Genomic DNA, 18,577 nt, shown 5'->3' on the forward strand with positions numbered 1-18,577 from the left:
GTTAAATCAAAATAATATTCCGTTGCTGTATTTATGATGTCACTTTAACGAAAACGTGGGTATGGTGATGGTGGTGTCAGTTCTTGTGGCAACTAAACAATGGTTCATTTGTTCATGAGTCTGTTTCTGTTACTGTTTAATTCCATTATTGCTGTTGAGCAATTTATACGAGTATTATCTCCGTTCTGTGGAGGTCCCTAGGTAATGTTGTAATATCTTTTGGCCCAAGCAATTAGTATGTGTGCATGTATACAATAATATATGACTATTAAAACTGAACAAACTTTTGTACGAAAAGAATCTTTAACGAAAGGTTCTTATTATGTTTGCTTTTCTTGAAAAGTTTAAAGTATATTTACTGAAGTTCAACTTTGGAGTACTGTAGATAAGCATAGAAAGGTCTTCAAAATAAAGGAAAACGATTCAGATTGCATATAAGAGACTACATACCTTGGTAAGGTTATACAGTGTACAGAAAGTGTTACCAGTTGAATTTTTTCGGCAGATAACATTGTTTGCGGATTGAAAACCGCAGTGACTTGCTAAGGTCAATAACATACATTGCGTTTCAGTCTTTTACAAGACGGATGGACAACAGGTTATATGTATGCGCATATGTGAATATATAAAGTTCTTGAAAAGGAAGTATCAATATATTTTCTAAAACTCAAGTGCAGAATAGATGAAAAAAAATATTAAACAAACATGTATCAGTTTGTGTCAAAACTTTCACGAAAATGAAAGAGTAAGTAAAACGTGGACGAAACAAATAGTTTAAACATATTTTATTGCATACAATAAATGTAGTAACTGTTATATAACTAGAGTACAAACATATATCAACGGTCAATACCATAATAGCAGTAGGAACGATCCACAAGTTATCCTAATATTAGTAAACAGTCATTCCCTTGAAAATTTAACTATTATATACATTAATCTTTTTGATTTTTTCTCAGAAAAAAAATACATTTATTACAAACAAGAGAAATCTGAAACCTTATGGAAAATAATAAATAGCTAGTTCAGCCGGTACTGCCATCTCTTTGTTACAGAAATGCTAACGGAAGCTACGCCAAGGGTAGAGGTCAGACAACATTAATTAGTTTGGATAAATTGATGTTTTAATATTAAATTAGATTATATTCAAAAGTAACAATTTACTACAACGGTTAGAATTTATAGCGATTCATGTACCGCCATGTAATACATAGTAAGCAAGCAAAATTCTGATGTAAGCTTGCACTTTTTATGGGACCAGAACTTTTCACAGTAGCACTACAATCAAAGCGTTAAAAAATCGAAAGTGAGTTTAAATTCTGAATTTCAAAAATGTTCGGTCAACAATCAATGGTGATCTATAAATTTGGAACCATAGGGCATAAGTCAACAACAAAAACTGTCAAAATCATCTAAATAAAAATAGTTGTCTTCTATATTATTTCACAATAAAAAATTTTATTATCAACACTATTCACTTCACATTATCAAATATTTGCCTTGTCAGTTGATGCATGTATGTTAAGAAGATCCTTTTTGCATGCATTACCGACTCTGTTTCATTTTCAAATATAAGTAGTGTAAGTGCATTTTATTAAACCTTTTTCATCATTCATTTCCTTAGGATACATTTTTTCACGTGTTTACGCTACGTTTTTCATTTCATATTTGGTAAAACATAGTGTTGGTCTATTACGAGTTCCTAACATATAGGTAGGTTTGCTGTACTTCATAAGTAATTATGAAAAATAAAAGATTTATTTTTTTCTATCAAATGAATGTCTATCTTCACAAAAGTGAAATGAAATGAAGAAGCAACTAAATACGTTATATCTGTCAACATGTATACATGAGATTTTTTTGGCACGATTCTGTCTCTGGAAAGAATGTTTCCATGGTAATGGATTTCATAACGTCTAATATGTTGTAGCTGAAATAGAAAAAGAGGTTTGTTACAATTTTAGGAACGGTATTTAAGGAAGTGCCACCACAAAAGTTTGACATTCCATTTATTATGGCCTGAATGGACTGAATGTCACATCCACATGCATTCGCTTCTTAATTAAAAAAATATGTTTGGTCATAATGGGAATATTAAGTGTATTAAATCAAAAGATAAAAATAAAATTATGATCAAATATAACATAACGTTTATTACAATTCAAACAATCTGTGAACTAATTGTGAAAGCCGAAGTAAGTCGAGCGAAAACCGTGTAACTTACGATAAACTTGTCTCCTTCTTGGAATGTAACTTTGCCTTGTATCTATATATCGTGTGCTGCTTGGTCTATACACTCTTCTACGACTTAGTCTGGACAGCCCACGAGTTCCTCCCAGCAAAGAACCTCCTGTTAAACGTCTAGAGCCTACAAGTCGTCTTGCTCCAGTAAGTAATCCTATCCCGCCATAACTTTCGTAAGGATCATAACTTGATACACTGTATGTCTGAGAGTATACACTGCATACTACTGACAGGGCGACAAAGGCAATGAATGTTTTCATGTTGAGTCTGAAACGAAGAGAGTATTTGTAACTCCCAAGTTTAGAAACAATGTTTTCAAGATGGCGTAAAACTGAAGTCTGCAAAGGTTTGTGTTTTTATACTTATATTTAGATAATTTACACCAATGGAACCAGTGCTCGGCATATTTATTTTCATGATGACTGATTCTTTATAACAAATCTACGCCTACCAAGAATTTTGTTTTGATACTTTTATTTATAAACCACCCTGTTCATTCCAAAGCATTAATAGAAAATAAAAGATCAGGAAGTAGTTTGTTTCGGAACATGTAAATCTCTTGCTTACAGACTGACAGGCATAATGTTCATGTATGATGGACTGTCAAACTCATTTTTTATTTAAATGAAACGCTGAAGCACTGGCATACCACTAGCCCTTGTTCCACTAACCTATAAACCTATACAGTTTTGGAACGGTCTTTTAAATCAACAAAATTGATAATGGTAGCTTATGACTACAAAAAAATGTAAGTCATTTAAGGAAATAAAATGCCTTACAAGTCATCAATTCTTGTAATTAAGTAACCCTGCTAGGAGCAGCTCCTAGTACCAAAATAATTTTACTGCATTTTATACACTACTACTTGCTGACGGGAACCTTACCAAAAAGTTTTATGACAGTTTTATATTGAAGTGGCAAACCCCCTGTTGCTGCACATATAATTTGAACATATTTAGAAATTGTGACACCGTTTACTTTTTACTCAAGGAGGGAATACAGTATATAATGTAGTAAATATTTTAGGTGTAAGTCTTACTCTTGTTTGCTTTACTCAAAAATTGATGACTGGGTAGAGGATGTATTCACTTTAGTGACTTATAGGTCTTGCAGTCATAAGATCCACGATTAATTTCGTTTGACGTGTTTAAACAGATTTTGGCTAAAATGATCTTTCTTTAAAATTGAAGTTTGGTCACATTATGAACATTAGATTCTAAACTACAGTATTTTAAAAATCCCAAATCAGGATCAAAAACACACCCGAGTCGGGAATCGAACCCTGGCCGCGCGGCTATAAAAAAATCCTGCGTTTTTGATCAATACACCGCGAAGGAATACGTCCTTAATGTTCGTTAAATGTAAAGCTCATAAAAGTTACAAAAGCTTTTCAATTTTGAATGGAAAAAATAGTAAAAACAACTAATTCTTATTTGTTTCAATAAAATATAATCTGTCAGTAACTAAGTTCTAAACCTTCTAAAAAATATAGCAGTAATTTTCGGGTATCTAAATGTTTTCTCTTTTTTGTTGTCATACGATTTGGAGATCAGTGTTATATTTTAAAATCTGATACAAATGATACATTTTAGCAATAAATATGTCAGATTGTAAAAGAAATAATTTTATTACAATGAAATATGTTACGGTCTCTCAGAAATGTACAAACAATATTAGCGCTGTTGAAAGTAGGTATACAAAGAGTGCGATAAAAATCATTATATAGAGAGGGAGAAAACAGTTTCAATTATATCAAATACACCTATAGATAAATAATAACATTGGGGAATTTTTCAATCTTAAGGAAAAGAAAAGATTTACTTATATACAATAAATTTAAATGCGAGTTTTAGAAATTGTAAAACAGCTTGCTTACCTGTAAAGGCGACGTTTTGTAAAAACAGACGAATTTCTATTTGCTGGGATAACATCTTCATACTTTCACCTGTATATATACTAAGCGGAGGCTTGAAAACGTGAGAATCGTGAAGCAATTAAAAATGAAACAGAGCGTTTTATCGAATGACGTACTATTATTAACGTAACACAATTTACGTTTTAATTACGAACTGCATCTTTATCAGTTCACTTCCTTTTGCCTCAGGGTTCACTACAATGTTCGAACAAAGCTTACAGTTGCCAGTGATGAGTTCTTGTACTTTAGGAACGTTTCCCATATTTTATGAAATGATTCCTGCTTGAGAGAACCATACCAAAATAATGTCTTTCAATTTTAGTAACATTTTAGTATTTCTAATTGGGTATTAGCCTCTGTCACTGCACAAAGAATGGTATTGACTTAATTTAAAGAAAACATCAAGAGCTATGACACCATTCCCTCAAGTAGAGAATACTTTGTAAAATGCAACAAAACTGTTGGGTTCAAGGAGTCATCCCTAGTCATAAGCCTTCTCCAACCGTTGATTGATAAATCATTTTATTTTCTGTAGTTGCCTATTTCTTATGGTAGTCAAAAAGGCTATATTCAGTTTAATTTCAAGACATAAAACAGCCCTTTCCAAACATACACAAGATTATACACCTTTTTGATATGATATTGAATACATTAAGGAACCAATTTCATCACGTGTTATATGCTACCTTAAATAAAAACTTTTACTTGATTGAGCCTTTTATGTGACAGAGTTTTGTGTGATGTTTTTGTCCAGATTTATTTGATAGGCGTCGGTTATTTTTTTTTTTTTTTTTTTTTTTTATGTTTTGATATCTCATATAACGTCAGACGTATGGCCACATATAAAATTGTACTTTATCTTTAAAAAAGCTGATGCAATAATAATTTCAAATGCACGAGAATCGAATGCATCATTGCAGATCACACTGGACACCTTGGTTATATGCTTCTACAAAGTGCTAAAATGGAATTTTAGCATGTTTTTCCACTTCCGTCCATGGACAGGCTCGATCAAACCGAGCCCCCAATATTTCCATTTTTGTCCTTTAGGGCGACTTGTGGCGTGTCCACTTTTTCTTTTGTATTCGATTATGAAATAAAAGCTGCATTTCAGGCAGAAAAGTGTGCATGTCTCTGTAATTAATGTCTCGTATATTAATGAGATAAAAAATAATGTTTCATGAAAGAATGACTCCATACAGGAAATGCTGGCATAAACAAGAAACTTTCATGGTGTATTCAGAGAAATTCAACGTGTTTGGATCGCTAGTATATTCGCCCAACCTGTCACCCCATTTAAATCGGTGTCCATATTTCAAAATTCTTTATCGTACAGTGTGAAGTTGTGTTTTTGCTTCTGTTTATGTAAATTTGTATCATATTGGCGTCCCCTTTATTCTGTATCTTTTATGTGTAAAAACGATCTTTTTAAAAGGTAATCTATAGATTTGTCTTAATGAAACGGCAAATGTTTAAATATAAAAGTGTCTCCGTGGCAAATATGCTATTTGTTTCATGTTCATGTTAAATTCAACGCTACGCAAACTGAGCGATTAATCTTGTCTATTATATTTAAACCCATTTGTTATGCATGGCTTTATGTCTGAATCTTTAGATTTGTATTCTTGTCTGTTGTTAAGCACTCTGGAGAGTGTTATGCAAATGTGTTTTTTGGGTTTTGGCACACAGACAAAAAAGGTAACAATCATGTCGACTTTTCAGTTTTTTGATGGTGGAGGAAGACCACGTCTGCCACAACGGGCATTATATCAGGCACGGCTTTGTATCTGGATAGAGCAAGCCAGCGGAATGGCTCTCTCATTCAAAGCGATGTTTCAAACCAGCAGCGAGGCGATATAAAAGTAAAACTTTATTTATTGTCGCATATACTAGTATTTAGCTGACAACATAAGACACAAAGCTATTGTGTAACAAACTAGGTATCCTGTGCTTATTTTACCTCAAAGTTCAACATTTAGTGCCAAGCAAGGGAGCTACCAATACCATTTTTCACGTCTTTGGTATGACGCGGCCCGGGATCTAACCACCGGCCTCCCGCACAAAAAGCGGATACTCTTATATTAAGCAACAGATGCGATGAGATACAAGTGACACATATGTATGAAAATATCGACCTTCACAACTCGGTGGCCGCGGATGCTCCGCTATATAAATGTGATAAAATAACAATAATTGTTATCTTATTATTATTACTAGTATTATTATTATCATTATTATTATATTAGTAATGAAAATAAGAATAAATTGAATAGTGTCGTGTTTCTTCTAAAGCAGGCATTTGTTCCCTCACATCTGACATCCATTTGTTCGGACGTCATTGCATGACTTTCAAGTATACAGCAAAATAAAAGTGTTCATTTCAAATTGCTCTTGTAATAAAAGTGAAAGCTAATCACTTGTAAAAATGCAATTTGTAAACGTAAACATTTCTGTTGAAAACCATATGTTAAATCGTGACTTGATCGAGGAAGGAAATAATCAAATTAAGATGCAGTAGCCATGATGTATGTCTCTAAATATTAAATATCATTTGCATTAACTCGTTGGTATTAAAACATTGTCGTCATTGCGGTTTCGTTATCATGGTTATTCTTAAGACTAAAGCTCTACAAGGGTATATAAATACCGTGTTGAGCTGAGGATCAGATTAGTTACAGTTGATGCAGTATAAATTATACAACTAGACGAGCTTGTTCGAATCCACTGGTAAGTCTATTTCAATAAATTTACTTTGTACTTGAAGTTTTAAACTAGACGTTAATATGTATTTATGTTTCTATAGAAGGTGACGACATACGTTACGATAGTTTAAATTGCACTGAAACTGCCTCTTAATGTCTCAGAAAGATAACACATATCATGTAATACTGAAATTATCTTTTTTAAACTTTCATGTTAAAACATTCTACCATTAAGATACAAGCAGTTTTGTCTACATTTTTCAGTCCAAGATACTTTTATATTGCGATGATAGATTTCACACCGGAGGTTTTATGATATTGTGAAGCGCATTATTTCTAAACATGTAAATTACAAATACTCTCTGCATTTCAGAATCAACATGAAGATACTCATTGCCTTTGTCGCCCTGTCAGTAGTGTGCAGTGTGTACTCTCAGACATACGGTGTGTCGAGTTATGATCCTTATGATAACTATGGCGGGGTCGGTTTACTTACTGGAGCAAGACGACATATAGGCTCCAGACGTTTAACAGGAGGTTCCTTACTGGGAAGGACTCGTGGGCTGACCAGACTAGGCCGTGGAAGAGTATATAGACCAAGAAGCTCATATATAGATACAAGTTCAAGTTATTTTCCTAGAAGGAGACGAGTTTATTGTAAGTTCGATATTTATTCAATACATATAATTTCTTTCAGAATATTATGTACAAAACTATTTTAAAGAACTCGTGGTAAATTGAGAAGAGAGTACGGATTGATGTAAGTTTAGTTGATACTTTTTGCTATAAAGAAGGGAAAATTAGGACCTTCAGCTAAACTTCATGGAGGATATATATTTTAATTGGAAATGATTTTAATACAGATTTGAGAAAAAAACTTTCGATCTTATTCATTAAATTCTATTCAATCACGTATCATCAACTCATCCAATTCTTAATTAGCGAAATGTCCAACTCTATAATCTTTTGTATACCTAAGGAATTCATAAACGTTTTCCTTTGATTGTAACAATATACTCTTTTCCTATTTCAGCTACAACATATTAGACGTTTTGAAATCCAATACAATGGTGTCTTCCTACATTCTACCTTCTTTTCAAGAGACAGTGCCAAATACGTTGATGCATATATATGTTGTTTAATTCCTTGTTTATATTTCCTTTGTACGCAAAAGCAGTCATTTGAAAAATAAAAATGTGTATTTCGAAACAAACTTGTATTTGTAAATTAAAACCCGTAAATTTACGAATTGCAACATACCCACAGTCTTGATCCTCATCGACCGGTAGTTTCATGACTTATTATTTACTGATTTTTTATTTAAACCGCAACATACAGTCAACGCCTGATAGGAAATGTCTGAAAGTTAGCCTGTACTGGTCTATTATTCCGAAAACATCGGCAGTGCAGGCAACTAATATCTTCTAAAGATGTGTTGGTGATTTAATATTGATACAATACGATTTTCATAACAGTAAAATAATTTAAGGAATAAGTCCCGCTACTTTATTCGCTATATGAAACATAAGACTGAATTTTGGTTTGATTATTATTCCTCGCCGGATTGTAAACCCTCATGAGATTGTAAACCCTCTTAAGATCTGCGCTCTCCCTGCTGAGCTAAGCGATCTGAGTACCTACAACATTGACCTGGGAGGTGGAGAGCTCATTTCTGCGCGTAACTTCCCATTATGTTGAACATTAGGTTTCAGACGAAATAATGAACTAGATAACGAATTAGCTAAGTAACTGACGGACAACACGATTACATACATGATATAATAATGTGAATTTAACATAAGCAAGATGGGCATTATAAAATATAGACCTACCGTTCCTACGCTAGAATTAAGGTAAACATAAACCAAAAACAACTTGAAAAAAAAAGAGTGTTACTATAATTAAACAATGTTGAATATACATCAACTCATTATAAGCATCTGATATAAAGAAGATGTGTTAAAATCGCAACAAATGTTTCTGTATGAAGTTAATAAGTTAGGCTCTACGACTGAGTCTGGGGAGCTCTGTACTTCCGTGAAATCTACCCTTACCTTTTTGAATGCATTATTATTATAACATTTACTCCGTCCGCACAGCTACACCTCATTGGTGTGTGCAAATTCAGTGAGGATATTTATGGTGTGCGTCAAGCAGATAATCATTTTCAGCATAAGTTAAAACAAGTTTTGATTTTGTAGGTATAGTGATTCTGTATGTACAATGAGCCTGTATGTACAGAAATCATGTACGTACAGTTATCTTGTATGTACAATGACCCTGTAAATTCAGTGAGCCTGTATGTACAGTGTGACTGTGTGTACAGTGAGGCTGTATTGTGTATAGTGATTCTGTATGTACAGTTACCTTGTATGCACAGTGATCCTGTATGTACAGTGAGCCTTAGTGTATAGTGATCCTGTACGTATAGTAATCCTGTATGTACAGTGAGCGAGTATGTACAGTGACTCTCTATGTACAGTGATCCTGCATATACAGTCAGTCTATATGTATAGAAAAATTGCACATGTAGCTATAGCGATCCCTTATGTATAGTGGCCCTGAATATATAGTGATCCTTTAAGAAAAGTGATCAATATATTGTGTATTTCCTCATTTTATAGGTTGATCGTTTTGTGCTGATATAATTACGAAAAGAAATTTGTTGGCTGTTTATAATAACTTTTTAATGACATAACTTTAATACTGTTATTAGTTCTTGGCGATGTAATATAATAGAGCTCCGTTTCTGACAATGATGGTAACATGAAAGTGTTGTTATTTCAATTTCATTCTATAAACACAGTCAATCAAACATAGCTTGGTATTTTCTTGGCTGTTCTATGCTCAGATTCACTAGCCATTACTAACAATTATAACTAAATATGTAAATTAAGGCCACTATCCTGCTACACACGATATTTACTTTTTTACTTTCCCCTTGGGTTTTTATTGCATTCTCCACCATTGAAAGCGATATGATTATATCCGAATAATCTTGTGCGAAACGTCGCGATTCTGTCGGAGGTGTGTCGCTATTGGCCAATCAGAAATCACGTTCCTAAATACGGAAGGAATTCTGTTCAATGGCGGAGAATGCAATCGAAAGACCGGCGGAAACATAAAAAAGTAAGTATGGTGTGTAGCAGATACTACTGACGGTCATATGTGTCCTTAATTTACATATTTATCTTTACGTTTTACTAATGGCTAGTGAATCTGACCCGTGCTCGGCTGACAACCACATTTTAGTCGATGTTTTCGTACCGTTTCGTTGTCTACCTGGGACTTGCAGCAGGAAAGCACTCGTTTCGTGATATATGAAACGGTATATATTTCATGAACGGGAAGGGCTAGAGACTTGTGGTCGGTCTCATATTGTTACTAAATACATACGTTAAATAGTGATAGATAGTTTATATAACTTTCTGGAAAATTTATTTCACAATGGCATTGGAGCAAGCTCATTGCTCGCAGGCTCGAATCTCTGGATTCCGGCCTTCAGTAGATCGTATATATGAATTGAAGGGTGCTCATATTTCACTACATATTTTTCATTTTGGACTCATTTAGGATGAAAACAGGGATTTTTACCAGTCTGGTCATATTTTTTGTCCCAGTTCAGATACTCGTGCCTATGGAACTATCCAGTCCTTAGGGATCAAGGATCAATTAAATGTTAAAGCTGGTGCAACGGGCGATTTCAAGAACTTTTCTTATTCGTGTCACGTATTAAATCGACTCCGCAGCCAAATGATCTTCTGGTAGATTTTAATTACACATATTGTTCACACATAAGTTTATCCCGGCGAAGTCTGTCGTGGATTTTCATTCCTTTGCTGTAAATTTCCTTCTAGAGAATGTTCGCACAATTGCATAAAATCTACAACTTTATCAAACCATAAATGAGGATTTTACTTCGCCTGTCGATTTGCATGTATATGATTGCAGGTCTATGCTATTGTGAAATGTTTGGATAAAAATCTGCATATGAGCCGCGCCATGAGAAAACCAACATAGCGCTTTTGCGACCAGTATGGATCCAGACCAGCCTGCGCATCCTCGCAGTCTTGTCAGGATCCATACTGTTCGCTTTCAAAGCCTATTGCAATTAGAGAAACCGTAAGCGAACAGCATGGATCCTGACCAGACTGCGCGAATGCGCAGTCTGGTCTGGATGCATACTGGTCGCAAACGCGCTATGTTGGTTTTCTCATGGCGCGGCTCATATGCAGATTTCTTTCCCAACATTTCACATTTCATGTCGCAAACGCACTTTGTTGGTTTTCTCATGGTGCGGCTCATATCAAGATTTAATTGAACAGCTACTTGAACAATGGAACAAAAATGTTATAAACAGCCATTAGTATACGTACACCACCACCTTGACAATAACTTTCGGCGCATTTCATATCTTTATTCATAGCGTACGCCAGTGGCCCAGACTATATGTGGAAACAAATCTATAATGGTCATTATAGTCATTGAACACGGAAATATTTGGTAATACTGGAACCGACGAGGTTTTTGGGGCATGACTTGATTCAAGGTTTGAAACTTTTCTTAGAATAAATATGAAACAAATAAGGAAATACACATTCAAAATTGAGTTCTTTCACTTTATAAAAATCATGACTATTTAATTGCTGTACTATTACAACAGATAGATGTTAATATATAAATCGTAATAACGTAACACCTGAATTAAGAAAAGTTATTTTCTACTTAAGTTTTCCAAGATTATCCTAAATGATATGAAGCGGTCCTCTTATACACCACTTCGATCCAGTCATGTTTTACATTGTTAAAGAAAATATGATTCCTGTATGTACATTCCTCAAAACATCCTGTTTTATATATGTAAACATTTTATCTATCATTATAAAAGGTCTATATAAATATACAGATAACTATACGGGTAACAGAATTGTCGTTAATATATCGCATTGATTATTGCCTGTTAAGAGACGTCCGGGTTGTTTTGTACCCGTATATTTCATAAGGATGTACACATATATTTGTTTCTACTGACTCCAACATACACATATATGTTGGATCTAACTCAAAACGACACATTTATTGTTCATATGGTGATTTTCCTCCAGCTTTGATGATGAAAAGGTGCCCCTTCGAGCATTATTTCATCACGTGTTGGCACATGGATAGAACTATCGGCTTTCCATCTGCACGTCGGATGGCTTCTTCACATGAAAAAGTATACGCACAAAGCGAGGCTCGAGTCCACAAGTGAATTAAAGTCAGCGACTTTAATAACTCGGTCACGGAGACCCCTTATACGTACTTGACTTCTCATTTTAGATAAAGCTTTCTACTTATTTCCCTGTGTGAAATAACTCTATTAGCTATTTATATCATTTCTCTGGAGGTAATAAGCCTAAATTTACTGGTAAGTCTAAGTATTTCTGTCATTTCCGGTCCTTTGTTATCATTCAATGTTTCTTCCTACTAGGGTTACACTTATGCCGGTGCTACCTGGCGTAAGGAATGTTGAACATTCCATTATCAAACATAAACAGACAAACTGAGTGCTATTATTCCGACTGGTTGCATTCTATATCTTATGTTGAAAGTATACTTTAATTCTTCATTCTGAAAATCATTAGGACATAAAAAGATAAAAGAGTAAGCAATCCTCCGGCTGTACGTAAACAAATAACGCAGGTGATGAACTTTGTTCTCTTCTCTAGTAATACTATTAACCCATTTTTCAGCAGTACCATGAGAAGGCACAAACATCAAATGTCTACGATGTAAGGGGGTGGGGGAGTGGGTCCATTTCCAATCGTTTGTTTTCAATCGTTTTGTTCAGTTTCACAACGTTCACTTGGAGTGTGGGAGTTTTGTGTTACGGGTTTCACAACATACGTATTGCTGGAGATCTTCTATCTTGGGAGAGATTTTTGTATACAAAGCTTATATATATATATATAAAAACACAAAGCAGATGTGTGAAGCAAAACAGTTTTATTTTCAATTACTTTTCCATTTTGACAAATGAATGAAATAAAATAAATTGTATATATTTGGCACTTCGTCTCTGGAGAATTACAGAAATCTTCAGTGTTGTGGATTTGCTGGCATCTAATATGTAGTTGCTGAAAAGAAAAAAGCAAATATTGTAAGCAAAAGAGATGAGATATAACGTACAACCAACAAAAGTATCAATTTTGATTAATTGTTCAGAAAGATGATAAATGTAGTGTGTGTGAAATACGCTCTTGGTTATATCTTCATAAAATTGTCTGAAGATGATCAAAGTATTTTATCCCATTGTGATGTAATTTTCCTTTGATCTTTACAATAGTATAAACAATGTTACACACTGAATTACCTGAAAACTGCGCAAATATACGCCAAACCTGTTTCAGCTATATATCAGCTCACTTAGTTAAAGGTCTCCGTCTCTTCTTGAAAAATATGTGTATCTTCATTATTTTTATATAATTTTGTTTTTCTTTAACAGTAAAATATATGTATTGAAATACGTATGAATTCTGACTAGAATAATAATATTATTATATTTTATGTGCTTTGGATAACATTTTGGATTTTGAACAACATAAAATATCTCAAATATCATTCCATGTGCAAATCCTTTAGTTTTAAACTTGGCCATAATAATGGTGATAAAATGTTTTTGGTTTTCAACATGTCCATGATATATATGAAAATGTGCTCTTTTATATTCAATAACTAATACACCCTAACCTGTTTATAGCGGCAATTGAAGAGACTGGCTGAAAGTGACCATGATAAATATGTGACCACAATATCAAGGTTTTCGATGTAGGACATAAACATTGCTTATTATCTGTACATAAGGCATATTGTTTGTAATATCATAAAACTTCTTGTATTACGTCACGCGCAGAAGCTTTGTAAAAAAAATGTTTTCTGATATTACAATATATAAGTAAACATAATTCGGAGCTGCTTTTAGTCCAAAGTACGTGATTGCTTCCAGAAATGGTTATTGTCTCGTAAATGACGATGATAACTTTAATTTCTAATTTTGACATCCTTCTATTATTGTCATAAATGCTCAAATATTGCAATTTTATTTCTACAATTTAGGCATGTTGCATACAAAAGATTAACGCAAACAAAAAAATTAAATTTTATCTCACGTCTTGATCCATGTTTCGACTATAAAACTACCTGGGACCTTGTTTACAGCAGTGCAGTAGAGAAAATAGTACATTGTTACTTTATCTCATAAAAGATTTTAGTGGTCGTAAAAGTGCATTTTGCTGACTATTTTGCTGGAAGCTGACCGCGCAAGACATTGTCACGCTATACGGTCATATTACATAGGTCGATGATCGGATTGAAGGTGACCGATCAAAGCAGGGTCATATATATAGAGGTGACCTTTAAATAAGGATAGACTGTACTTTTACAACAGGAAAATATATCAATAAAGTATTCAACAACAATGCGTAACTCACGATAAATTGGTCTCCTAGGAATGTAACTATCTTGTGTATCTATATATCGTGTGCCTATTGGTCGGTGCATCCTACCACGACCAAGTCTGGCCAGTCCAAGTGTCCCTCCTGTCGAACGTCCTCTTGCTAAACGTCTTGAGCCAATATGTGGAAGTCTGGAAATTCTACGAGTTCCTCCAAACAAAGAACCCCTGGTTAAGCGTCCAGATCCAATGGTCCGCCTTGAACCAGCGAGGTGTCCGATCCCATCGTAGTTGTCATACGGGTCATAACTGGAAATTCCGTATGTCTGGGCGTACACGCAGCATACCATGGATACGGCGATAATTACGATGAATGTTTTCATTTTGATCCTAAAAAATATAAATAATAGTGATGTCCGAGTTTAAAAGTATAAAAATGTTTTCATCACAATACAATTTATAGTTTAAGTGTAGAAATGAAATAATAAAGTATATTTTCTATATTCAGATAAAAACAAAATAATTTCAAATAGGAAAAAGAAATATGAAATGTGTGTATCATTTTTGTTTTTGTTAACGCTTACCTAAAGATACAGTTTGGAACTGAATGGACGTCGGTATACCAGTGAGTAGTGTAAGTGTTTACAGCATTACTTATATACCTACCAGAAATGTCACTAATTCACCAAATCATTGTTGATGTCAAAATATACCGCAGTAAATGATTTTAATTAAGCACGAACGTATTTTTGTAAATTAGCATAATGACGTACTTCATCCTAAGTCGTTGAGCTATTCTTCCTTGTTCATATTAAGATACATTAAAAGATTGACATGTTATTAATAACTTACTAATATTTAAGCATTTTTCGATACAAACAGGAACATGTTTGGCTCAAACGAATATTAATTTATTTTGTACCGCTGTTCAATTTGTATATGACAGAAAATCCAGTTGTATTTTACTTACTATGGCAACTGAATTGGGGAGCGGTGATCTAGTGGTTAAGGTGTTGGTCGCTCAACCAGGGGGTCGTGGGTTCGAGCCCTACTAGGGTCACGGCCATGACTTCTAATTTAACACAGTACTGGGCTTTCTAGGAAGCGGACTCGAAAGTGGTTCATCTAAGCTTAAAGCTTTCATCACAATCGAGCTCAAATAAATTAGTGTAAACTAACTGAATAGTTTTCGGTGTGTAATGTATAAAAACGGTCAAAAGAGCCAATGAACATTAATAAAAAAAAGTTACATTTACACTCTGTTGTTCTACTAGCTTATAGGCTTGTACCTATGACATCTTAACTTTGAAGACATTCGCCCCTTTCTTACATTCCCTAGATCTGTATTGGTACTTTGTAACTGTTCTCAAAAACATCTATATTGTATGGTGACGTAGGTGACGTGAATTTACTAGCGAAAATGTGTATTTTCGAAAATGTTCGTGTTAAGAACGATAAAGTTTACATGTTACAATTGTTCATGTATAACCCTGGTTACCATCCCACTTTGTATATATGTCTGTACGTATAGTTTTGGGGGAAATGGGAGAACGTAGATCACACTGACACCAGTCAAATGGTGATTTTCTCTCTTGAATGGTTGCAAAATATCCAAGTCGCCCATTCGGACTTTATTGCTTGCAACTGGGTAGAACCGCTAACTGGATATTTCTTCGCTTACAATAATTCCATCAGATCCAAGAGATGCTCAAAACTACAATGGTACTGGACAATTTATTCAAAGAGACATTAAAGACTCTAACCAGATTTTACAAACTTGTCTTGTTTCAGTACCATGATTTTACGGCCAGAGAATGTCTAACTTTATCAGTTGACATTGTACTTGTTCACTTCATCAAATCACTTCATTTTGTAATCAAACGTTGCGAACCTACCAGTCTGTATTAACGTTTGACATACAGAATATTTAAAAATTGTTGTGATCCCTCGGGCGAAAGGAAGTGAATTACTTATTAATTTATTTATTGTTTTGTAAATCTCCCAGATGTAGTGGCTACGTTGTTGTACGTCATTCATGTTAATATATTGATTGATGCAAACACGATTTAACTTTCTTTGAGACTATATATAGGTATTCAGATGGAATCCTTGCAGTCGACCAACAGAACGAAGCTCGTCAGTAGAAGATCAGTCTTGAGGTATGTTTTGTATGGAGCAACTTGACTGCAACTGTTTTCTTTCTTTCTCATTTGCTCGTGTACCTTTGAAATACTTTTTTATATTTTTATGATATATATTAAGACTATGTACTATTTTTCAGCCAAGATGAAATCGCTTCTTGCCTTTACCGCCATCCTGGCAGTTGTATGCTGTGTGTATGCCCAGTCTTACAGGTCAAGTTATGACCCATATGACAACTATAATGGGCTCGGACTCCTTACTGGATCAAGACTACCACGTATCAGATCTGGGCGATTGACAACAGGACGCTTGCTAGGTGGAACTCGAAGACTCTCCAGACTTGGACATGGAACCGTGTATAGACCAAGCAGATCACGATACATAAATACAGGTGCAAGTTACTCTAGGAGGAGGCCGATCTATCGTAAGTGTACGCTTTCTGTCTAAACACGTACATTATTGAAAAATTCAATGTGATTTGATTTCAAACATATATTGATGTTGAAACATCTTAATAACAAAATAGATAACTTAAAACGTATTAAACAATAAATGTAGACATGTATATTATTTTACCACATTTAAATAACATTCTTTCCGTGTTATAGAAACACAACACGTTCAAAGCATTGAAGACAGAAACGTAATCAGTAAGATTGTATTGTATTGTATATGAATGAAGCAAAGGTGAAGTCGCAAATTTATATATGTATTTCGTATGTATTTTCAGCTACTACCTATTAGACGTTACCAAATCCAATGCAGAGGGATTTCTTCTATATTTCAATAGACAACGATGTGCCAAATTCTTTAATACATGTTACTTAATTATTGAAATATCTTGTTACAATTTTGTTAACAGATGTACTAGAAAATAATAAAAAAAAGTAAATTGTTTTCTGATTGTTTGATATTAATGGTGCTCCCTGCAACAGTTATAAGCCGCCATTTAGATTTTCAAGACAAAAGGATACGAATGATCTCGTGTAAAGATGCATAAGTTCACATCATTTTAATAAACATATACAACTCCAAATAATCGGGGGCGATTAATCATGTCCTAAAACTCGTAACTTTGTGGCCCGCTCACACACCAAGGGAAGAAACACTGCTGTCTAATAAATTAGTTAGGATAGAGGCCAAAAGTTTCGCCGCGTGTTACTCCGGCAAAGAATGTTACCAAAACAAAACAAATCCCTCTGGTACTAGGTTTGAATAGCGTTAATGTAAAAATGATTCACATCAGATGTAGTCGAACGTTCTGAATTCGTAAAGTTAATTGCCAAAATATGTAGAAGAATACTCTTATAGCTGTCAACATTTCGAATGCAATCATATGCATGTGAGAAGAAAATTGCGTCACACAATTTATGTCCTATTTTCAACCTGGTTCCTGTTTCTGTTTAAATGCAGTTAGAAAAGTACGACATGTCTACAACAGTTTAATGTTTTTATGCGTTTTTATGTCCGTGAATATGTAGTTTGGGTATATATCAAAGTCAGCAAAGGACTTTGCCCAAAATGTCACAAAATTAAAAGCGCTAAAAACTAATATTCCAAAAAAGAGCAAAGGAAGTTTACTGGATATTAAATTCATCCTTACCTTTCCGATAGCGATAACGATAACTATAACCCATGCAGGGCTTACAATGTTGTGAAAAATATCCGCGAATTACCCATAGTATTGCTATGTAGGCCATTGTCAGCAAAATACAGTTGGTTCATGTAATGTGAGGCACAAGGAAGTCCGACCTCTTTCGTTACCTTTTGCATTCCTTAAAACTAAGAAGCTCAGTACATTTAGCAGATTTTGTTGGGGTTTTTAGCGTAATAAAATGGGTCGAGAATGTTCATAATGCCTTTCTACTATTAGCCAAAAAGTCACATTGAAAGTAATTTCGGGGATATTTTTTTCTTTGGGACATTTTTTTTGTCATTTATTGACACAAGACAAAAGATGAAAATTTTTATATCATGTAGCTTAGTTTTGTCCAATTTCACTAAGGAGTGCCACAGTTTTGCATTTAATAATACATGTCATGAAAAAAAAACAGGAATACATATTCATCATGAAAATGCCACATGTCTTTGTTTCCTCTTGCTTGTTGTATCTGTTTAGAGATGACTTAAATACCTTTCCGA

The 18,577-nt window shown here is 34.1% G+C and overlaps 1 protein-coding gene and 3 long non-coding RNA genes across 4 annotated transcripts; 2 read left to right on the forward strand and 2 right to left on the reverse strand.

Annotated features, from left to right (window-relative positions):
• Positions 1–770: 770 nt before the first annotated feature.
• Positions 771–4,201, reverse strand: LOC128556023 (uncharacterized). The gene is made up of 3 exons (XR_008370398.1): positions 4,121–4,201; positions 2,225–2,511; positions 771–1,930 (listed from the first exon to the last, which is right to left on the reverse strand). It is a non-coding gene; the product is annotated as an uncharacterized LOC128556023 (long non-coding RNA).
• Positions 4,202–6,736: 2,535 nt separating this feature from the next.
• LOC123523541 (uncharacterized) lies at positions 6,737–8,063 on the forward strand. Its single transcript, XR_006681132.2, has 3 exons — positions 6,737–6,886; positions 7,235–7,518; positions 7,895–8,063. It is a non-coding gene; the product is annotated as an uncharacterized LOC123523541 (long non-coding RNA).
• A 4,766-nt stretch (positions 8,064–12,829) lies between these two features.
• Positions 12,830–14,941, reverse strand: LOC128556024 (uncharacterized). Its single transcript, XM_053539921.1, has 3 exons — positions 14,878–14,941; positions 14,331–14,683; positions 12,830–12,977 (listed from the first exon to the last, which is right to left on the reverse strand). Exons 2-3 carry the CDS (start codon positions 14,674–14,676, stop codon positions 12,964–12,966), a joined length of 360 nt encoding a protein of 119 aa, XP_053395896.1. The 5' UTR covers positions 14,677–14,683; positions 14,878–14,941; the 3' UTR covers positions 12,830–12,963.
• Positions 14,942–16,388: 1,447 nt separating this feature from the next.
• LOC128556025 (uncharacterized) lies at positions 16,389–17,332 on the forward strand. Its single transcript, XR_008370399.1, has 3 exons — positions 16,389–16,452; positions 16,575–16,859; positions 17,166–17,332. It is a non-coding gene; the product is annotated as an uncharacterized LOC128556025 (long non-coding RNA).
• The last annotated feature ends 1,245 nt before the right edge of the window (positions 17,333–18,577 follow it).

Source organism: Mercenaria mercenaria, chromosome 3 (genome assembly GCF_021730395.1).
Source record: "Mercenaria mercenaria strain notata chromosome 3, MADL_Memer_1, whole genome shotgun sequence".
Taxonomy (NCBI): domain Eukaryota; kingdom Metazoa; phylum Mollusca; class Bivalvia; order Venerida; family Veneridae; genus Mercenaria; species Mercenaria mercenaria.

What these genes read in the sequence shown, in the direction of transcription:
- LOC128556024 (XM_053539921.1), bottom strand. Translation starts at nt 14,676, where the DNA reads ATGAAAACATTCATCGTAATTATCGCCGTATCCATGGTATGCTGCGTG.